The 23,964-nt window shown below is 43.7% G+C and overlaps 1 protein-coding gene across 1 annotated transcript; it reads right to left on the bottom strand.

The window, feature by feature from the left end:
* Window positions 1-13,072: 13,072 nt before the first annotated feature.
* SC5D (sterol-C5-desaturase) lies at window positions 13,073-21,756 on the bottom strand. The gene is made up of 5 exons (XM_075280065.1): window positions 21,626-21,756; window positions 20,618-20,835; window positions 19,524-19,656; window positions 17,849-17,949; window positions 13,073-14,831 (listed from the first exon to the last, which is right to left on the bottom strand). Exons 2-5 carry the CDS (start codon window positions 20,825-20,827, stop codon window positions 14,421-14,423), a joined length of 855 nt encoding a protein of 284 aa, XP_075136166.1. The 5' UTR covers window positions 20,828-20,835; window positions 21,626-21,756; the 3' UTR covers window positions 13,073-14,420.
* Window positions 21,757-23,964: the final 2,208 nt, after the last annotated feature.

Raw genomic sequence — 23,964 nt, 5'->3', positions numbered from 1 at the left:
CAGGACTCCAGTGCTGCAAGGCTTCAGTGCTAACTACTGAGCCACCATGTTGCCCCCATTAAGGCTCCTGTGCTGTATTCCACTCCTACTCTAACTCCTTTCCTCAGTCTTCTCCAGTAGCAGATACTGGGGGATGTACTCCAGGGTAGTCCTGTCAGGGGTCTGATTACCTTGTAAAAGGTAATGGACTCCAATACTCCATCTGGCACAAAGTCCAAAATGATGACAGCCGGTCTTCCCTGTCTCAGTGTTGTCTTTAGTAGAGACTTAGGCTGTATTCTTCCTCCTCAGGGGCTGTGTAGGAAACCATTAGGCCTCAGTGTGCAGAGCAGTATACCCTGTCACACCACCAACTAGCATTCTACTCTCCAGCACTGTACTCCAGACTGCCCTCAACTACTCTGAGGCAATAACGGCTCCTCAGGAGACCCTGGTCTCCCAGATTCTGTCCAGTGGCTTGTGATAGGCCAGAGCTGTACCAAGGGAAGAGGTCTGAAACATAAGGTGGGGGGGAGGCAACATGGGGAAAGATACAAAACAAAATAAATGTACATGGAACACAGGACATAAAAACACAACCCAAAGGTACAAAAAACAAACCATAAAAGCAGGCGCACTCCGGGATGCTGTGTATTGAGTCCAGTAGCAATGGTCCAGAGTGAAAGCAGAGACCAGTGAGAGAGCCTGGGGACACAGTAACTGAGGCAGGCCGGAGTTGTAGAACTGTACAGCCAAGGGCCATGGAGACAGGACATAGTGTGGCAGAGATGTGGCAAATGGCAGATATATAAAGAAGGTGAACATTAAGTGACTTGTGGAACAGCCTGGCAGGTACTGAGGGGTCCTTGAGCTGAAAATAAGGGAGCGTTCACACTACCGTCGGTGTCCGACAGCTAGTGTCCGCTGCTAAAGTCCGTTCAAAATCTTGTGCGGACATTAGCATCGGACACTAGTTGTGTCCGTGACATTTTGCATGGATTGAAATGGACATCGGGTGCGTTCTTTTACTGTCCGTGGGTGTCCTTAAGTGTCCGTTCCAAAGATGTCCGACTTTTCAAGCGGAAAGCAAAACCCAACATGTTGGTGTAATGAGAACATAGAAAGGCGGTAATATCTATAAACATGGCAAGGCAGGGCAGTGGTGAGGTTATCCTTAGTGTAGACCCCACTAAGTGACATCCATATATCCCAATGGGTGATGTGCGTGCCGCTCCAAATAATATATCCTGGGGTAACCTCAGCCTATATTCTACTGACAGTGTCACATGGCGGGCATACAAGTTCTCCATTACCTTTTTTTCCATTATCTGATAGCTTTCCCCTCATTGACTTATTTATTATAACACCACATAGACAACCAATGGAAATAAAGAGACGGAAACAACAATGTAAGGGGAAACGGAACATTTTATTTTACTCATAGGAAGGGGTTTATATTATGTGCTTACCTAGTAACTGGGAATTTGAGACTGAGTTCATCCAGAGGAAGGCGAAAACCCCCTTGAGGAAAGAGCCAATTGTCCTCATATAAGGGGGGAAAATTCCTTCCTGACCCCAAATATGGCGACCAGAACAAGTCCCAGGATCAAAAGCCATTACCTTACCTATCTGATTTATTATAAAATTATTCTATATATCTATGGTAAAATATTATTTATGGTATACGGTGTGTATGTGTAAACTACAAAGCTAAGTATCAAACTAAACCTATTTCTAGACTTTATTGATCCAGAGGAAGGATCCCAGGATCAAAAATTATTACCTAACCTACAATGTATCTAGGATGGAATTTTTATGTTTTTGTATTTTTCAGCATCTAATTTTTATGAAGCTAAACCTATTTTTCTATATTTCTTTTATGTCAATAACTGCTTATAAATCCAATTATTTATCATACTAGACCTATTTAAGGCTGAGTTGATCCAGAGGAAGGCAAAAACCTAGAATCTGAAAGACAGAGTGTAGTATCAATGACAGGACATGGTGCTGTGTATGGCTGCCTGTATCCCCTCCAGTGTCTGCAGTCTTCTATACCTGTGCTCTCATGTCACCCTGGCCTATACTTTCCACCCGTCAGTACATGGTCAGTCATTTTCCCATCTCCTGATATGTTATTTACTAACCTCACATTGTTGGTGTTCAGACTGCCGCACATTCTGATTAAATCCTCCAGGCTGCCGCCGGACAAATACTCCATGATGAAATAACATCTATCCTGGGACTGGTGTGCGGCATATAGATGTGAGATAAATGGACAGTCTTGGGACTTCAGGAGTATTTGTCGCTCTCGTAAAGCTGCTGCGTTGTCCTCTGTCTTGTCGACAACCTTGACGGCCACAAAGGTATTTCTAGCAGGTAATGATGCCAGGACCACCTGAAGAAAAAGATGGAAAGGTCATTAGAAGTGGTCACATGGGAAGTCCTTATACAGGTATTACATGGGGATTTATAGTGCAGGGGTCTCCAGCGATTCTGCTCCCTATAACAGAGGGGTGGATTGAGTGGTCGGTCAGTCAGCTGGGTCCAGACCCTACAGCAGAAGTGGGCAAATATAATGTGGTGTCTGTGCTTTTGAACCTTATGGGGATGACTATACAGAATATTGGGAAACGCATACCAGTCTCTTCAGTCCCTGAGACCAGCACCCCATTACAGTGGATACCACTTTCTATCAGACTAGACCTAATGTGGGGGCTTATTACACTGCAGCTGAGGCAGAACTTGACGCTCCAGTGTAATATCTGGGTCCCCTCAGGGTCCAGGACCAGTAGCTACTGCAGCGCCCCCTATAGCTACACCCTTATAGAAAGGGCTGCTGATACCAGTCACACATATAAATAGTTATTGGAGGTTCTCAGCACTGGAGATATGATATACTAGCTGGTACCCGCGACTTGGTCTGCGGTGATTGTAGAAGTGGGTATATACAGGTGCGGGTAAGGTTTTCGTACTGTGTATAAGGTATGGGATATGAAATGTATCTTTGTATCTTGTTGTTTCTGTAATTCAGAGAATACGTGAGACTTTTGTGTTGCAGTTACTTTGTATTTGAGCTGCTATATATACGGTGTTGTGAGAAACTTTACATAGTGACTTTGGGACAGAAGTATTTGAAGTTGACCCCTTCCTGCCGATGGCATTTTTTGATTTTCGTTTTTGACTCCCCTCCTTCTAAATCCCATAACTTTTTTATTTCTCCGCTCCCAGAGCCATATGAGGTCTTAATTTTTGCGGGACAAATTTTTCTTCATGATGCCGCCATTAATTATTCTATATAATGTACTGGGAAGCAGGGAAAACATTCAGAATGGGGTGGATTTGAAGAAAAAATGCATTTCTGCGACTTTCTTACGGGCATTGGTTTTACGGCGTTCACTGTACAACCAAAATGACATGTCCCCTGTATTCTGTGTTTCGTTACGATTCCAGGGATACCAAATTTATATGGTTTTAGTTACATTTTGACCCCTTAAAAAAAATCCAAAACTGTTTAAAAAAATTATTTTTTGAAAAGTCTCCATATTCCGACAGCCGTAACTTTTTTATACGTGCGTGTACGGGGATGTATAGGGCGTCTTTTTTTGCGGGACTGGGTGTACTTTGTAGTTCTACCATTTTCAGGAAATGTTATTGCTTTGATCACTTTTTATTCAAAATTTATCAGAATCAAAACAGTGAAAAAATGGCGGTTTGGCACTTTTGACCATTTTTTCCGCTACGGCGTTTACCGAACAGGAAAAATATTTGTATAGCTTTGTAGAGTGGGCGATTTTGGACGCGGGGATACCTAACATGTATGTGTTTCACAGTTTTCAACTACTTTTATATGTGTTCTAGGGAAAGGGGGGTGATTTGAATTTTTAATCCTTTTTTTTTTTTTTTTAAATATTTTTTTGACTTTTTTTAAACTTTTTTTTGCATTTATTAGACCGCCTAGGGGTATTGACATGGGTGGGCGGTGTCGCGGATTGTCAGAGCGGTGGGGGTCGGCAAACATGGCTGCTCCGGAGCGTTAAAGAGAGCCTCCTGGAGTATCGTTAAGGTGAGGGGCAAAGTGGTAAAGTATATGTATATGAGATTGTGTGGGGTTAGGGGCGAGGCTGGAGAGGGCAATATGAATTTCGTGGCTTGCTATGGTCCAAAGTGTGTGAGATTGCAGAGATAGTGGTGTGAGTTTGGGTTTTGTGGGGGTCCTGGCACAAACGTATGTGCGCTATTGTGACGAAAAGTAGCCTATTGCGCAATCGGGTGTATTAACTATGTTTGTGGAAACTTTCAGCTAAATCGGTGGAGCGGGTTTTCCGTGATTGAGGAACAAACATCCGAACATCCAAACTCACAAACCCACAAACTTTCACATTTATAATATTAATAGGATAGGATACAGCCTGTGTACAGGAGTATATATGTATCAGGCACTGTATATAGCAGTGATAGGTAATACATGTAATATATAGTATATACAGTCTGTGTACAGGAGTATATATGTATCAGGTACTGTATATAGCAGTGATAGGAGATACATGTAATTATATAGTATATACAGCCTGTGTACAGGAGTACCGTATATATGTATCAGGTACTGTATATAGCAGTGATAGGTAATACATGTAATTATATAGTATATACAGCCTGTGTACAGGAGTATATATGTATCAGGTACTGTATATAGCAGTGATAGGAGATACATGTAATTATATAGTATATACAGCCTGTGTACAGGAGTATATATGTATCAGGCACTGTATATAGCAGTGATAGGAGATACATGTAATTATATAGTATATACAGCCTGTGTACAGGAGTATATATGTATCAGGTACTGTATATAGCAGTGATAGGAGATACATGTAATATATAGTATATACAGCCTGTGTACAGGAGTATATATGTATCAGGTACTGTATATAGCAGTGATAGGAGATACATGTAATATATAGTATATACAGCCTGTGTACAGGAGTATATATGTATCAGGTACTGTATATAGCAGTGATAGGAGATACATGTAATATATAGTATATACAGCCTGTGTACAGGAGTATATATGTATCAGGTACTGTATATAGCAGTGATAGGAGATACATGTAATTACAATGTGATGTGTTGTATTGTGTATGTCCTGATACAGACAATGTGATGTGTTATATAGTGGAAAGCTATATGTAAATGTGAGTGAGTAGAGTGAGGGCTACTCCTGAGGAGACAGTAAGGAGTGTGCAGGCAGGTTGAGGCAGGAAATGCCAGGCAGTGTGTGTGAGTCTATCGCTGGGGCTAGGAGTCCTGCTTTTGTGAGTCTCCTGCTAGGAAGCCATGTTGTTTAGTGGCACCAAAAGTAGCCTGCGACTCAATCCTGAGGGAAAACTATGTTTGTGGAAAATTGCACGCAAATCCGTCCAGGCGTTTTAGCGTGATTGAGGAACAAACATCCAAACTCACAAACATCCAAACACACAAACTTTCACATTTATAATATTAGTAGGATAAAGGAGTGAACAGGCGGCCATGACATTTCTGTACATCCTAGCATTCACACAATTGGAAGAATCTGCTGTTAGTCTCTGATATGCATTACTTGGCTGATAACAGGAAACAATAACTTGCATTTAGTTGAACAGGAAATGAAAAACTAAATTATTGAAAAGTTTGTTCCATTATGGACACTTATCTCCTATCTGTAAAGCACCCACAGCCCCATAGAAGGGAATAGAGCGCCATTCATGCAATCACATTTGCACTCCATTCACAATCATAGGGGTCTGTTGGTTCCCCGTCCTCCTGATCACTGGGCGACGTGGAAATCAGGCCCCCATCAATTGGTCACGTATCCCCTGTCCCGTGGATAGGGAATGAGCATCCATAATGGGTCAACCACTTTAAGTTATCTTTCCCTTTATTAAAAAATAAGAAGTCATAAAGCTTACTTTGCCAAAGCTGCCCCTACCCAACACCCGATGGGTGGTGAGACGACTGATGTAAAAGTCGGGGTAGGGGCTGGATGTTCCACAACCATAAACTCTACCCGAAATGCGCCGTACTATTACAACGGATGTCAGGAAAGGATTAATAACACTAAAATCTCCATCACCAAGGGCACCGTGAAAGCTGGCAGTGCAGTATGTAATACCACCCATTTATGAGGACATGACTGGTCTAGGTATAGGACACATATAGGACTTGCTCCATAATTGGCAGCTCTTCAATTTGGCCGCAAAAACAACGGCGATGTGTACTGGGCCCATTGAAATATAATAGTCCATACTTTTATCCACAATTGAGGATAAAAAGTTCAGTCATGTGCATTACAGCTTAGTAACTCCAGGTGCCTCATATTAATAGCAATTAACCCTATCATGTCCTTCACATTAACCCCCTGTGTGCCTCACATAAGAGTTACTGATATGTGAGAGACATGGAGGTAATAATGAAGTATCTTCATGATTAGTACCCCCATATATCTCACACATCAGTAACCCTTATGGTGAAGTACACAGGGGTTAATGTGAGGGACATGATGGGGTTAGTTGCTATTAATATGAGGCACACGGAGTTACTAATACTAAATGAATAACTCCAAATAGGCCTAGTAACCCCCCTCCCCCCTGTACCTGTGTGTTCTTTCTTTACTTTCAGTTTGCTGAAGCTTCCTCTGCTCCTTCTCATGTGTGCAAGATGCAGGACGGCAGGGTCCATCTTCTATATAGCGATAAGCTCCGCCTCCTGGGCTCTCTTCACCCTCTCATTTCTTTGACAGAGGGCAGCCAGAGAAAGGGGGTGAGGAGGAGCGTCCTGAGAGTGCTGAGTGGAGCTTCCTCGATCAATAGATGCAGCTCCTGCGCTGGCTACTGTCTAATAACCGATGCTGCAGGTACACAGTGTGCTTCCGACATATACATTCCCTATACTAATAGTTAAAGTATTCCACCGACAAGGGGCCCCTGCAAGTGCTGGGGCCCTCGGCAATTGCCCTGCAAACCAACCCGACCTGTGTTTTGTTAGGTCCGGGCCCTGCTGGTTGCCTGGCTCGCCTGGCCCTGGATCCGCTCCTGAAAGGAGCCACAGAAGCATGGCCCGTAAATTGGTGGCACACGGGGACATCACGACAGGGAGGTTGCAGCACAGTCATCTTCAACCGGCCTTATAATTTGTTTAGCACCTGCAAAAAAACTGATTCTAGTCTCCAAGCTCTTTAGTGCACAACCGCATTGCTCCTGCTCAAAAACTGAAGTAAGGAAACTGATACCGTAATATGGCCGCCATTAAAGATGCTCTTTAGGAATAGGCCAAAAATAAAAACTGAAAAAAAAAGCCAGGGTACCTGCACTTAGTAAGATGCAGGATTGCCATGTGACCAATGAATGTGAGGTCCCTTACTGAGAAGAAAATAGCAGACATGTTTTATAATCCTGCACAACCCCTTTAACTGTGCCTGGTGCCAATCTGTAATTGTTAGAAATTGTGTCTAAGGGATTGCTGCAATGGTGTCTGTGGATATATCAGCCTGTTAAAATGATGCCATAATAGTACAAGAGTTCACGTTAACAAGCATCTGTCACAGGGAAGTAAGGCTTGCACGATTCGTGCGCGGCAAGCACACGGACCCCATTATAGTCTATGGGGCCCATGCGCTTGAACTGCACAGCGTTTGCAGTTGTGCTCGTGTTCCGTCCGTAGGGGTCCTCATGTGGACCCTTTCGGACGGAACACATCAGCATGTGTGAACCGGGCAAAAGTGTTAAAGGCACATTGATACATTGATACAGGCTGACTAAGCTACGGCTGGATTCACTTCTGGGATTGATTTCTGTTCGGGGATTGCAGAATTCTGATTTATTTTGCAACAAAAAAGTGCTGTGCCACATACACACGTGGACAAAATTGTTGGTTTAATGAAAGAAAAACCCACAATGATCACAGAAATAACTTGAATCTGACAAAAGTAATAATACATAAAAATTCAATGAAAACGAACAAATGAAAGTCAGACGTTGCTTTTCGCTTCAACATAATTTTTTAAAAAAATAATAATAAACCTCCTGAAACAGGCCTGGACAGAAATGATGGTTCCCTTAATGTAATATTTTGTTGCACAACCTTTTGAGGCAATCGCTGCAATCCAACGATTCCTGTAACTGTCAATGAGACTTCTGCACCTCTCGCCAGGTATTTTACCCCACTCCTCATGAGCAAACTGCTCCAGTTGTCTCGGGTGTGAAGGGGGCCTTTTCCAGACGGCATGTTTCAGCTCCTTCCAAAGATGCTCAATAGGATTTAGGTCAGGGCTCATAGACGGCCACTTCAGAATAGTCCAATGTTTTCCTCTTAGCCATTCTTGGGTGTTTTGTGTCATTATCCTGTTGCAAGACCTATGACCTGCAACTGAGACCAAGCTTTCTGACACTGAGCAGCACATTTCTCTCTAGAGCCCCCTGACACTCTTGAGATTTCATTGTACCCTGCACAGATTCAAGACACCCTGTGCCAGATGCAGCAAAGCAGCCCCAGAACATAACAGAGCCTCCTCCATGTTTCACAGTAGGGACAGTGTTCTTTTCAAGATAAGCTTCATTTTTCTGTCTGTGAACATAGAGCTGATGTGCCTTGCCAAAAAGTTAGATTTTTGTCTCATCTGTCCATAGAAGCTTTGTGACTTGTCAGCATGTTGTTTGGTTATTATTAGAGATGAGCGAACAGTGTTCTATCGAACACATGTTCGATCGGATATCAGGCTGTTCGATGTGTTCGATTCGAATCGAACATCACGTGGCAAACTCCAAAAAAATTTGATTCCCCTCCCACCTTCCCTGGCGCTTTTTTTGCACCAATAACAGCGCAGGGGAGGTGGGACAGGAACTACGACACCGGAGGCATTGAAAAAAATCGGAAAAAGTCATTGGCTGCCAAAATCAGGTGACCTCCATTTTAGACGAATAGTGGATTTCAAATTCGGGTCATATGAGAATGTGAACTTTGTGACTATGAGACAGGGATAGCTGTACAGGCAGGGATAGCTAGGGATAACCTTTATTTAGGTAGGAATGTTATTAAAAATAACTTTTTGGGGCTCTATCAGGTGTGTAATTGTGATTTTTGTGAGATAAACTTTTTCCCATAGGAATGCATTGGACAGCGCTGATTGGCCAGAGTACGGAATTCAACCAATCAGCGCTGGCTCTGCTGGAGGAGGCGGAGTCTAAGATCGCTCCACACCAGTCTCCATTCAGGTCCAACCTTAGACTCCGCCTCCTCTGGCAGAGCCAGCGCTGATTGGCCGAAGGCTGGCCAATGCATTCCTATGGGAATGCAGAGACTTAGCAGTGTTGAGCCAGTTCTGCTCAACTACACCGTGTGCCGGTCAGCCCATCTGATGTAGCAGAGCCGAGGGTGCACTAGAACCCTTATGCACACTCGGCTCTGCTACATCAGATGTAGCAGAGCCGAGGGTGTACTGGAACCCTGTGCAAACTCAGCTCACGCTAATAAAATGCATTGGCCAGCGCTGATTGGCAAATGCATTCTATTAGCCCGATGAAGTAGAGCTGAATGTGTGTGCTTAGCTCAACTACTCCACCGGCGTAGTTGAGCTAAGCACACACATTCAGCTCTAATTCATCGGGCGAATAGAATACATTGGCCAGCGCTGATTGGTCGAATTCCGTACTCTGGCCATTCAGCGCTGGCTCTGCTGGAGGAGGCGGAGTCTAAGATCGCTCCACACCAGTCTCCATTCAGGTCCGACCTTAGACTCCGCCTCCTCCGGCAGTGCCAGCGCTGATTGGCCGAAGGCTGGCTAATGCATTCCTATGGGAATGCAGAGACTTAGCAGTGTTGAGCCAGTTCTGCTCAACTACACCGTGTGCTGGTCAGCCCATCTGATGTAGCAGAGCCGAGTGTGCATAAGGGTTCTAGTGCACCCTCGGCTCTGCTACACCTGATGGGCTGACCGGCAGATGGTGTAGTTGAGCAGAACTGGCTCAACACTGCTAAGTCTCTGCATACCCATAGGAATGCATTGGCCAGCCTTCGGCCAATCAGCACTGGCTCTGCCGGAGGAGGCGGAGTCTAAGGACGGACCTGAATGGAGACTGGTGTGGAGCGATCTTAGACTCCGCCTCCTCCAGCAGAGCCAGCGCTGATTGGCCAGAGTACGGAATTCGACCAATCAGCGCTGTCCAATGCATTCCTATGGGGAAAAGTTAGCTTGCGAAAATCGCAAGCTGCCAGGGATTTCCATGAAATAAAGTGACTTTTATGCCCCCAGACATGCTTCCCCTGCTGTCCCAGTGTCATTCCAGGGTGTTGGTATCATTTCCTGGGGTGTCATAGTGGACTTGGTGACCCTCCAGACACGGATTTGGGTTTCCCCTTAACGAGTATATGTTCCCCATAGACTATAATGGGGTTCGAAACCCGTTCGAACACTCGAACAGTGAGCGGCTGTTCGAATCGAATTTCGAACCTCGAACATTTTAGTGTTCGCTCATCTCTAGTTATTATTACTTTTGTCAGATTCAAGTTATTTCTGTGACGATTGTGAGTTTTTCTTTCATTAAACGAGGGGGACCAACAATTTTGTCCACGTATGTGCTGTTTTTTCTGTTAGACACTTTTTTCACCTTACCTGAAAGGGTTGGGCTTAGTGTATAACAGGGAGGGCTCAACATGTGACAGTGTGCGCAAAATTTGGGCTAAAATTCCCGTTGCGACGTAATCCAACTAATTTCACTCTTTTGCTTCCGATAAAAATGTGAATAAAAAGCGATCAAAAGAATAAACATCCTCCCCCAATATAAATAAAAATTACATTTGGCCTTACAAAAAAAAGATGCCTAATGTAGCACTCACATGGAAATACGAGTATCAGAATATGGAGACTCCAAAAAATTTATTATTTTTTTTCAGTTTTGGATTTTTTTAGATGAAGTTTTATATGGATGAAATTTGGTAGAATCCCATCCACTATTCAGGGACGTTAAAACACTGCGTTTTTTGCCGTGGCGTTTAGTCACATGGGGCTTTATCCTAATTTTGGTATGGTACCAATCCACAGAATACAGGTGACAGGTTATTTTGGCTGCACAGTGACTGCTGTAAAAGCAATGCCTGTATGAAAATTCAACTCATTCTGAATATTTTTCACAGCATATTAATGGGAACCATTACAAAATACAATTTGTCCTATGTCTCTCTGAAGAGAAAAATAAGAAAACCTTAAGACTTTTGGAAGGCAGAGAATAAAAAAAAAATGAAAATCTCAAAATGGCTATAGTGCAAAGGGGTTAATGGTCATTATCATACAGGTGAAATGTATATTAACGAGCTACTCATTACTAATTAGAAAAAGCATGCAGTTCTTATTAAGAAACATGTGACCCCAGTCTGGGAGCATCTCAGCTGCACCAGAATTATTAAGAAACCGAACCTTCTTAATAATTTCGGAGCACTTCATACCAGCAGGGGTAATTGGTTAAGACTGATGTAGGAAGGTCAATCTTGATAGATTCCCCCCATTATATTCATTTTCTGCAGCTTTCTCTATAAAGGTGACTTCTGATCTCATGATTACGTTATGGCTTGAGCTGCATTGTTGGCAGCATGCGCCATCTACTGGAAATGATCATGAACTGCAGCTAATTGCTGCCATACAGGCAAAGTTTGTTTTTACAGGTAGACAATGTACCCATCAGTACATTTTTGACATGTGGGAGGAAACTGGTGTATCCAGAGGAAACTCATGCAAAAATAGGGAAGACATACTAACTCTATACAGATGCTGCAGATTCAAACCCAGGACCCCAGAACTGAAAAGAAACAGTACTAAGCACTGAGTCACTGGGCCGACCCACTGGGTCATTGTTTTCTTGGCAGTAAAGCTTTTTAACAACGATTCATTTAGAACAATTGTGTGTTCACAGTTTATAGCTAGCGAAGGCAACTATGGAGACAACAATGTATTCAATGTATAACTAGGTGGAGATTGTAGCGGTGTCATTGTACATCTAGGAGAGCAGGGGTATGTCTATGGGTCACATAGGCATACATACAAATGTGTAGACATGAGCACACATAGCAAGAGCCTATATAAGCTAACTTATGTAACATTGCAACACAATCACAAAAAAATAAATAAATAATGATTTAAAGGGGCTCTATCAGCAAAATTATGCTGTAAGAGCCCCACATATGCATGAATAAACTTTACAAAAGGCTTTTCAGGCACCGCAAATGTTATTTTAAACCTCCCCCCGTTTTAAAATAAAACCATAAAAACATATTTGTAAATCATACCTTATCGTGCACGGTGGGCGGTCCTCCGCCATCTTGCTGTCACGCCTTCCTCTTCTTTCAGCGACGTCCTCCTGTCCTGGCTCTTCCCCACCTTCATCTTTTGTTCTTCCGGCAGATTGTGTTCAAATCCAGCGCGTGCGCAGCATCGCTCCCTCTGGGGCGCTACTGCGCACGCGTTGGCGCCATTTTTGTTGTAGTTCTAAGTACCCCTTAGAACTACTTGAGCGTACTGCGCATGCGCAGTACGCTTGTGAACTTCTTCATTCCAGAAGAAAAGAAGATGAAGGCAGGGAAGAGCAAGGACAGGAGGGCATCGCTGGAAGAAGAAAGAAGAGGAAAGCGTGATGGACAGCAAAATGACGTCGGACCGCCCACCGTGCACGATAAGGTATGATTTACATATATGTTTGATGGTTTTATTTTAAAACGGGGGGGGGGCGGGGGTGTTAAAATAACATTAGCGGTGCCTGAATAGCCTTTTTAAATTCACGTATATGTGGAGCTCATACAGCATAATTTTGGTAATAGAGCCCCTTATAGAGCAGGGCTAGGCAACCTACGGCACTCCAGCTGTTATAAGACTCCCAGCATGCATACTTGCTCTACTGTTCTTGAAACTCCCATGAAAGTGAATGGAGCATGTTGGGAGTTGTAGTTTCACAGCAGCTGAAGGTTGCCTAGCCCTGCTCTAGAGACATAGTGTTTTTATAGTCTACATCTAGGGTAGGTGACTGTTGTGTCCGCTCGGAGTTCTTCCTCATTATAAATGGAGACAAACCATTGGTCATTATGAAAACTAATTTATTTCACCAGCGCAAGTTCAACTAGAACAGTTAGACCGCCCTCAGTCGTATGTAAAATATACAGTCATCTTATTGGCACATGGATCTGGGGATAAATAAACATTATATACATAAGAATTATATAGAAATCACCGCCCTGTGGAAGAGACAATGGCAGATTTACCATGCAGGCCTGGGACAGCTGTATGGCGGCCCACGTAGTGATAGCCATATGTGTTATTACTCAGCTTTCCCAGACAGACAAGAAATAGTTGAATAGAAATTTTCAGGCCTGGTCACAAGAGATTTACTGGGGATTTCATCATACAAGCCAGGATATAAACTCAGTTGTCACTGTAGAGTCCAGACGTCTCAGGTTTTCAGTTCTCCAGGTTTACAGTACAGGTTTGCCTCAGTATCCATTACACCTGCTAATGGTAACTGCGAGATTTCAGATGGCCAATCTTGTGGAAATAAAGCGAAGTTGCAATATAATGGAGATCTACAATCTTTAACATACTTTGTGTTTCAATTTAAAGATCTCTGCTTGCTGTCAGTGAATGAGCATCTTCTAGATTACATCAAGACACTGAAAACCTGTCCTAACCTGATATTTCTCCAGTCAAGACACTCCTTGAAGTCAACTTATCAGCTGCTTACATATCTCTCCTCTGCTGGTAGTTTGTTACAATGTGTCAGCACAGGTAAAATATTTCAGTCTAGGCCATTTACTTCACAAAGGATTGCTATCAAATTCCTCAGCCGTGAATACCTTAAGATCAGGGTAAGTATTCAGCAATTGGGTGCACCTATTCATCAACAGAAAGCAAAGAACATAAAAACTGTAGAAAACTGAAACACAATGCATGTTAGAATTCTGCAAAACTTGTAATTATACATGTAGTAAACTCCATTTTCAGATGGCAGGACCATCCCTTTAAACTTTCATCTAGTCAGTCACACCAGGGTCTAAGGTGGATAGACAGGAGAACTGATGTCCTTGGACTTTGCCCATCAACTACCATCTCATGCCATAGTCTGGGTGATAAGGTATTGCTTCTAGGGCAGTAATCCAGATTGATATCCGATTGGTTTGGCCCTCATCCATAAACTTTGTGTCCTTGGATTCCTGGATTATTCTGGGGTCTTGGCCCCTGATTTAGTAGTCATTCATTAAACCTCACGCTGCAATTACATAGAGTTATATGGAATCACTCTGGAGCATTTGCTTTTTCAGGGCCACAGAGTGTTACTCAGTGCAGGAAGTGGTTAATGAGCTGAGGTCACAGTTGCTCCAATTATATGAGGTGCATGGACAAAATTGGGAGCCATTTTTAATATGCCGGGATCTTAGTTGATCTTCTTAGCGTTATCACTTTTCTCCTTCTCCAGTTTCCTACATAGATCATGAGGACCATTCCCTTCCAAGGCTGAGGGGTTCCTATAGGAGCCCCCAATTTTATCCCAAAGAGTAAAATACTGGCCAAAGTTATAGTCAAAGTACAGATGATGGTCAGTGTGGTGAGCGGCACCATTAATGATGCTCTCGAGTGCCTTAGGAACGCGATAATCTCCGTCGTGAATGGACACAGTCCAAATGTTGACAAAAACGTAGAGGCCAAGATAAGTAATCTTGTGTAAGGGAAAAATGAAGGGGTAAATGTGGTATGGGAGACTCTGTAGGAAGCCGTCCAGCGGGTGGAAAGCATGGCTGGCGAAGGGGGTAGTCACTTTCCATACATGATGAGGCTTATGCACATTCTGAAAGACACAAGGAAGGTCCACGATTATATTATTATGTTAAATACAGTGATATGCTAAAGTTTTAGGTAAGAAGAAACAAATGTTGCAAAATAAGAATGCTTTCAAAAATAGAAGTGTTAATAGATTATTTTTGACAACTTAATAGAGAATGTGATTCTGGACCAAAGTGTATTACACTTTATTTAAAAATGTTTCTGTGTTTTGCCTGAAAAACCTCTTTAAGGCCGAGGTCCAATGTGGCGTAAATGCCGTGATTTGCCTACCAGCGGAAACGCCATGGAAAAAATTGTAGTGTTTATCAGTCAAAGAAAAGTGTATAGCGAATCCCATGCCCACTTTGTAGTAAAAACAGCGCTGCGAACACGCACCGATTTCCGAAACCGGTGCGGTTTTTGAAACCTTAGCAAGTCAATTATACCTACAGAAATGCTGGTGGCTTTCCCATAGATATAATTGAAACAGAAAGTTCGCAGAGGAAACCTCTGTGCACTTTGTCTAAACTACTGCGAGAAAAACCACGATGGGTTGCCACCATGTTCTTTTCCAAAGCGCTTTTTTGCTGCAAGATGCCACATTTTTTGTTGCAGATTTTCCTGTGTTTTTCTGAGCCAAAGTCAGAAGTGGATTTAACAGGAGGGAGACGTATAAGAGCTTCCTTTGTATTTTACATTCCTTTTCAAGCCACTCCTGACTCACTTTAGCTCTCAAAAAACAGCCCCACGTAGTGGGCTGCAGCAAAAAAAATGCTGCGGGAAAAAATGTGGCGGCAGCAAAGCATTGCGGTTTTATTCACAGCCCTTTTCACAAAAAGGAAACCTCTTTCTGCTTTCAATGTATCTATAGGGGAACTGCATTTCTGTAGGTATAACTGACATGCTGCGATTTCCAAAATTGCAGTGGTTTTAGAAGTTGCAGCCTGTCCACTGTCTGTATTTTCCCACAACGTGTGGATGGGATTCGCTAGACTTTGCAGAGACTGTAGAACACTGTATTTTTTTCCACTGCATTCACGCCACGCAGGGCCTGGGTCTAAGGGCTGGTTCACAGTAGCCTTCAAGAACTCTCTCTCATTCTGCTTAAAATACCGTATTTTACGGACTATAAGGCGCACTGGACTATAAGCCGCATTGCCCATGAGCGCCTTATAGTCCGTCTCGGTTCATATATAAGGCGCACCGGACTATAAGCCGCAGTCCGGTGCGCATTATATCTTATTGAAAGCGGCGGCAGGCAGACTTTGCCAGCGGCCGCTTAACCCCCCGCGTGCCAGCCGCTTCTATTGGAAGCGCTCGGCAGGCGAGGAGGGGCTCTATCAGCAAAATCATGCTGATAGAGCCCAACCGTAAACGTTAGATTAAACTACCCCCCCCCCCCCCCCCCCGCTTTAAAATAAAAGTCTGAAACAGAATGTGAAACTTACCGAGCGGTGCAGGGTGGGCGGGCATTCAGGCCTCCTCTTCCTCCGATGTTCCGTCCTCCTCCGGCGCTCGCAAGCTGATAATGGCCAGGGCACATGCGCAGTAGAAGCATTATGATATTGCGCATGCGCCCCGGCCATTATCAGCGAGCGCCGGAGGAGAAGGACGGAACATCGGAGGCAGAGGAGGCCTGAATGCCCGCCCGCCCGCCCTGCACCGCTGGGTAAGTTTCACGTTCTGTTTCAGGCCGGCGTGACAGCAGGGCTGCCGGACACTTCCCATTCATTTCTATGGGAGCCGGCATGCGAGCTCTCCCCATAGAATTGAATGGACTGCTTTTTTCCATTCATTTTGTATAGGGAGCACTCGCATGCCGGCTCCCATAGAAATGAATGGGAAGTGTCTGTCCATTCATTTCTATGGGGAGCGCTCGCATGCCTGCTCCCATAGAAATGAATAGGAAGTGTCCGGCAGCCCTGCTGTAACGCCGGCGTGTACGGCTGTGATACACGCCGGCGTTCGGTAGTGTGAATGCACCCTTACGGTGCCTTTTATGTATGTATGGAAGCGGCACGCAGTCTTTGCCGCCGCTTCCATCCATATATAAGCCGCACCGGACTATAAGCCGCACTTACGATTTCTGAGGAAATCGTAGGTTTTTATGTGCGCCTTATAGTCCGGAAAATACGGTAGGTGGAGAGAAAAGACCGGCAAGCAGAACTTTTCTCTCCGCTCTCTTTTCTCTTTTTAAGCGGAAAGGGTTTCCATTTTTTTTTGTATAGGTACAGTAGAGGCAGAAAGTCTGCAGAGGAAAACTCTGCAGACTTTCTGAGAAAAACGCTGCAGGGAAGAAAAAAAAAAAAAACAAAAAAAAAAACACACTGTTGCCGCTGCAGTCTTTTCAGCAATGTTTTTTTTAGCTTCAGCACATTATTATTTTTCACAGCTGAAAGTTTGCTACAATTTTATCTAGTCTACACAATCCTGGACTCTAGACATTTTCCCTTCACTGATGCACTGTAACAAACAGAAAAGACGATTGTGTGGTTAATGTTTAACTCGTAGAAGGTTATTTAGCCTGGATACACTGTAACAAACCCTCAGTGGCCTAGTAGATCTGCACAGGTTTTCAGCCTCATGAGAGACCATAGGAAACTCTGCTGAAGATTTTATACTGAAACTGACTGTAGTCTATAGGGTCCGCGGCTAACAGATTTTTTTTTTTAGCGGACAGGATCTCGGGTCCCCATGCAGACCCAAATGCTAGTGTGAATCTAGCATCAGGCTATACTCATAAGGATAGTACCATGCACTCAGCTGAGAAAAAGTACTTTTTTCACAGCCAAGTGCACACCCAAGTGTAATATGTTTTCACAGACCCCTCATAGACATGTGTCTATCGAAGGATTTGCGAAATTGGTTTGACAAATATTTCTTGGATTATTCGCATTGCACGTTAAAATAACATGTACATTAAAATCTATGAGGTCACTAATACAACGGCTAGCACACGCCTGTTAAATCCTTCCTGTTGTGTGAGTGAGCACTTATAGTTATCTTTTATTTATAGCATCACATGTAGTGTGTGCACAGTACCTTGTATATCAGCTTATGATGGAGGAAGCGATGGATCCAGTAGATGCACATGTCCGTGAAGAAGAGGAAAGAGAACATACTGAGAAAGACACCAAACCAACCTGTGGGGGGGAGATGACAAACAGCCCATTAACATCTTCCTCAATGTTATAAAGGTCAGTGCTGAAAGATGACAAGTTATCTCAGACGTGCGACCCCAATTAGGCCCGGTTCACATCAGCGTTCGGGTTTCCGTTTCTGAAACATGAGGAGGGAAAAGTCCTGCATGTTTCATGCAGAAAGCACACGGACCTCATTATAGTCGATGGGGTCCGTGTGGTTTCTTAGGTAACCACTTTCTAATGCATATAAGTTTCCATTCCGCGGGTCCCCAAGCGGACTTCCTGAATGTTGATGTGAACCAGGCCTCACATGATGTAACTATCTTACATTTAACTGGTCTCTTCAATGTTACAATGTACTAAACGTCATCCCACTAGGGGCAAACAGTAATTTTCTTCATGTGATAGACAGGGGCAACACACCTATTGTATTGTCAGAACTGAATGAGATGGATTTAAATTACACAAGGATGTACTATGCAAAAGTCACACGAGGGAAGACCAGAAGAACTGGTGTCACTGACTACAGATTTAAACCATTCAACCAAGCACAAACCTAACACAACTACTTGTAATTTATTTAGGGTTCTGTCATCTAAACTTCTGTATGCAAATCTCATATACAAATATAGCATTTTATTTAAAAAAAAATGCAGCACCATGTACATAGAATAGATTATTTACTGATTCTGAATTACAGCCTGTATTTCCAGCCAGAGCTGTACTTGCTTTTCTGCTAGCAGACTTATTGAGGACATACATTATTACATTACTTCCCCTGCATTACAGCCTGTATTACACTCCAGAGCAGCACAAACTATCCTGCTAGATTTAGATCTGAAATCTCCCAGCATGTCCTGCTTGTTCAGAGTCTGCACAAAGCTTGCTGTGGCTATTTGTATTCTAGGAAGTATCACATTTACACCAGGCATTGAATTGTCATCTGATATTGGGAAAACTAACCCATGCATTACAGGAGCCTGGCACACACATCAGACTTGAGTTACACCAATCCCACGAAATTCAGCAAGACTACATGATTATTTAATGAGTATAAAGTGGAAGGATGAGACTTGTTCAGCAAATGTTAGATGAGAGGATCGGCATGAAAATTGTATACATGCCAGGTCCTTTTTTAGAGCAAGAAACATGCTAATACCAGAAGTGTCTGGCAGCGGCTCTCACCATTTTAAACATATACATATCTGGTCAAACAACATATAAATCTATGGACGAGTCAGGAGGAATTGTATTGCAAGTGCTCAGCTGCGACTGTTGAAAGCACATGAAATATTATGTAATGTACATGTAACTGCTAAGTTGTAAAGGACTGTGGAATATGCTTGTGCTCTTAAAGATTATTATTTTTGGTATTACAAGCTTGCTGATGGTTTCCAGTAACAACCAGATCCGTCAGCAGCTCGGGATGTATTGTATAGCGCAGTACAAAATAAATGACTAGGCAGGGGTCTTTTTGGTTTGATAATAATAATACATTTTTATTTCTATAGCACCAACAAACTCTGCAGCGCTTTATAAACTATAGTAATGGGGCCACGTGTGAATATTCTTACCATATGGTGAGCTGTCAATGTTGTCATAAAGCCGACTGTATCCTCGAACTTCAGCAAAGAACAGGCCAACAGTTGGGATGCTCATCCATGGCATGGACTTCAGAGAGTAGACTATCTCTCGCCGCACTTGATTCTACAACAAAAAAAACAAAAACCAGATCAGTGAATACAGTGCCAGGCACATTGAACCAAGGGCAGCAACAACTGCAGTCTAAAAAGACAACATTGGTCAAAGCCCATAATATGTCACTCGTTCCAATGTTCTCCCTTCATACTAGAGTTATAGAGTAGCTGTATGTTGTACTTGTATGTAGACGCTGATACCCAAAGATCCAATTAACATTTCACTAGACCAGAGGACAGCAGTGCATCAAATGTCATGTGATGGTTGGTGGTCTGCTTATAGCTTAAAGGGGTAGGTATTCCAGTTAAAAAGGAAAGGGGGCAATGTGCTCATTGGAGGGAGGGAAATAGCTTGAGTCGCTGGAAGTCCTCTTTAAAGAGGACCTTTCACCATTTGGGGCACGTGCGGTTTAATACACCACTAGAAAGCCGACAGTGCGCTGAATTCAGCACACTGTTGGCTTTCCCATTCTTGCCCCCGGTGAAGAGCTATTGGTGCCAGTACCGTAGTCAGGAATGCCCTTCCTCACAGCACCATCTATTGCGCTGTACTGTGAGAGGGGACGTTGCTTACCGCCCAGCGATGACGCCGAGTCGTGAGGAATACCCCCGGACAAGTACTGTGAGGAGAAGGAGGGGGCGTTCCTCACCGCTCTCACAGTACAGCGCAATAGACACTGCTGACTGACTGTCAGAAATGCCCTTCTAGCGGTGAAGAGCTACGGAACCGGCACTGATAGCTCTTCTCCGGAGGGCACAGAATGGAAAAGCCAATAGTGTGCTGAATTCAGCACTGTCGGCTTTCTAGCGGTGTATTAAACCGTATGTGCCCCAGATGGTGAAAGGTCCTCTTTAAGATAGAATTAATTAATTATTAATTGTAGTATTTGATTTAAAGCTGAACTACAGATAGATGATGCAACATAACATCGGCCAGGTCACCTGAAGTGCAGTAAAATTAGATTTCTCACCTCCAAAAACTGTGGGTGTTTCATCAGAGAGTGATCAAACATGAAATAATAACTGAGACCACCAAAGAGTAAGTAAATGATGACCGCTCCCAGATTGGTGACCATAAGGAGACTGATGAACTGGCGGTAGGGGTCATCCTCATTCCATGATGCTGGGTACACATAGGGGGTAAAGAAGTAATAGTCTGCTACATTCAGGACGAGATCCATAGTGGCACCTGAAATCAGATTTTAAAAAAATCAACTTTATCTCCACTTTGGTAGGTGGTAGCCCATTTAAGAATAAAAAGAACCCATAAAAAAATTAAAATGTGTAAATTTTGACCAAATCAATCCACAGAATGTCAAGGGAAAGTAACATAGGCAAAATGACATACAACATTCATTGTCCTTCAGATCTGCCGCCCCTTCATCCTCTAAAAGTAACATCAGATAATGTAGCGTACAAAACATGCAACAAGTTTATCAGTTTGGGCCACATTCTTAAAACTATTGATCGTTTTCTCAGGCCTGGTCACTGTTTGGGGAGTTCGCTTGGGGACCCCCCCTCCACAACCGGAAAACTATACATATTAAAAAGCGAACTCCATAGACTAATGGGGTCCGTACGAATAATGCGTAGAGAAAAGTACCGCATAAAGACTCGCCGAATGGAGTACCAAACGCAGATGTGAACCGGGCCTTAATCCGGGGCAGGACTAGTTGGGTGCCCCTTATTGATCATTCCATAGGACACAATGGCCCAGATCCATCCTGTTGTGTAGACTCTGTGTCATCTGTTGTGTACAATATGTCAGATGCCCCTATTTTCAGTAAAAATGCAGCAAAACCAGGTGTCCTGAATGGCTACTCGTGGTGGAGATCCTGTAGTACGGCAGCTTGTACCATAACTATATCTCAGCACGATGGACTATTCATATTATCAGTGTCACTGAGGACTGCACGGCGGACATATCCATACACACGTATCCACCATACACACTACTGCCCCCGGCCGGTGCCCGTTACCTGCTTCCCGCTCCCCTTCTTCAGGTGTCTCGTTATTACGGCGCCGTCGCAGGTGTCATTAGCAGTGGGCGGGCCGCACTATGTTGTGACAGCCAGAAACAGGCGTGGAGAGATGGACTGATGTGACGTCACGTTCTTCTCCACTGGTAAGACGATCGACAGGGCGGTCATGTGATCGGAATAGTAGGCGCTTATTGGCGAAGCTCCTGTCTCCAGTCAGTCCGAGATCCGCCCCCTGTGCTGGCCGCAGCTCTGTGATAGGGAACGTGGGCGTGGTCTCCAGAGATCTCATTGCACAGAGTAGGTAAAAGCGTCGTCAAGGGCGGAGCCTGTTAAGAGATCGTGTGTATCACGTACAGGGGTGGAGCCATTCAGAAAAAAAATTGGCGTGCTGTGGAATGCAGCGACACCAAGAGGTAGATGATGATACAGCAGCGGCTCGATTTTTTTCATCCTCTGGAGCTAAGTGATGCCTTTATAGCACAGTATTATTTGTGTCAGTTATTCTAAGAGATGAAGGGAAAGGGGCCTCATAGGTAATAGTCCCCTCATGGGAAACAGTGCACCCATAGATAGTAGTCTCAAAATTATCCCCCCTCCGGTAATACGGCAGTCCCCCATAGGTAACAGCACACCTATAGGTAACAGTGTCATAGTTATCCCAGGCCCTTAGGTAATAGTCCCCTCATAGGTAACAGCGCACCTATAAGTAACAGTGCATCTATAGGTAATAGTACTATAATTATTCCCCTCATTAATAGTGTCCCGATAGGTAATAATGTCATAGTTATCCCCCTTCAGGTAATAGTCCCCTCATAGGAAACAGTGCACCCATAGATAATAGTGTCAAAATTATCCCCCCTCCGGTAATAGTGTCATAATTAACCCCCCTTACACATAATACTTCACCCATAGGTAATAGAGTCATTATTATCCCCTCTTGAGTAGTGCCTCCATAAGTAATAGTGCCTTTATAGGTAATAGTGTCATAGTTATCCCCCCTCATGTAATAGTCCCCCCGTAGGTAATAGTCCCGTCCATAGGGAATAGTGTTCTAATAACTCCCCCTCTGTTAGGGAATTGCTGAGAAGACAATTCCCCAGTAGCTGCTGGAGAACCCTGGAGGAAGGGGCACAAGAGACCATGAGCCCTAAGCTGAAGCCCCCCCACTGTCCCTTCCTATTGCCAGGCCCTATCCTATGTAATAGGCGGCAACTTGGAGACGATCCCTTCCTATATATGTGACACACAATACGCAGACAAGACAAATAACAACAAAGGGAGCTCAGCTAGCCAGGGTTCGGTAACAGTCGAGCAATGCAGTGCCAAATCGAAGTCCAAAAGAATAGTCAGTAGGGAAAGCCAGAGGTCATGGATAAGAATACAAGTGAATTAACAGTAAGAGAAGTCAGCAAGCACGAGGCCATAACAGGCACCAGTGTGAATGTGAGCCAAAACTAAATAGGGGAGGATGAATGGTTTAACATGAAAGAGGGGAGACTGCACGCAAGATGCTATATTAATGATGTATATTGTCTAAGGTAAAGTGGAAAAATGTAAGGCTACAAGAGTGACAAATATATTATAATTTTGGGCATCACACATAACTTTAAAGGGGCTCTATCAGCAAAATTATGCTGATAGAGCCCCACATATGCGTGAATAGCCTTTAAAAAGGCTATTCAGGCATTGCTAATGTTATATTAACCTAACCCCCCGTTTTAAAATAATATCCTAAAAAAGTATATGATAATCATACCTTATCGTGCACGCTGGGCTGGCATGCACAGTTCAATGTCATCTTTAGCCACACCTACATCTTCTTTCTTCTTGCAGCGATGTCCTCGGGTCCCATCTTCCTCGTCTTCTTGTTCTGGCATCATTGCTTGTAATCCCGCCCCGGCACAGTAGCAGGGGAATTGAGCATGCTCAGTATGCTCTGTTCCCCTGTTACTGTTCCCCTGACACTGCGCCTGCGCGAGATTACAAGCAATGACATCAGAAGAAGAAGACAAGGAAGACGGGACCCGAGGACATCGCTGCAAAAAGAAAGAAGATGTAGGCATGGCTAAAGATGATGTCGGACTGTGCAATTTTGCTTATAGAGCCCCTTTAATGGAATACAAGATGTTAGCAAAAAGTTTGTTTAGCAAAAAAGAGGCTGAGACATAAAAAATGCCTCACAGTCAGTAGATATGCATATGTGTAAAAAAAAATTATTTTCTCTGCGCTGCTTCACTTCTTTCCAGTCACAAAGGTAGGGCTAGTTCACACAGGGGCAAAGAGGCGGATTTTGACAGCGGGTTTCGCCTCAAAATCCGCCACATTACAATAGTGGT

This window comes from Leptodactylus fuscus, chromosome 6 (assembly GCF_031893055.1).
Source record: "Leptodactylus fuscus isolate aLepFus1 chromosome 6, aLepFus1.hap2, whole genome shotgun sequence".
Classification (NCBI taxonomy): Eukaryota; Metazoa; Chordata; class Amphibia; order Anura; family Leptodactylidae; genus Leptodactylus; species Leptodactylus fuscus.
The sequence above is the reverse complement of the archived record's forward strand: the minus strand, read 5'-3'. Positions and strand labels throughout refer to the sequence as shown.

Excerpts from the sequence above, each read along its gene's own strand:
- SC5D (XM_075280065.1), bottom strand. The coding sequence starts at position 20,827 with ATGGATCTCGTCCTGAATGTAGCAGACTATTACTTCTTTACCCCCTAT. Across the intron at positions 19,657-20,617 it reads AACACCCACAGTTTTTGGAG|AATCAAGTGCGGCGAGAGAT; the intron begins GTGAGAAATCTA and ends TTTTTGTTGTAG. Across the intron at positions 17,950-19,523 it reads CATTGACAGCTCACCATATG|GTTGGTTTGGTGTCTTTCTC; the intron begins GTAAGAATATTC and ends TCCCCCCCACAG.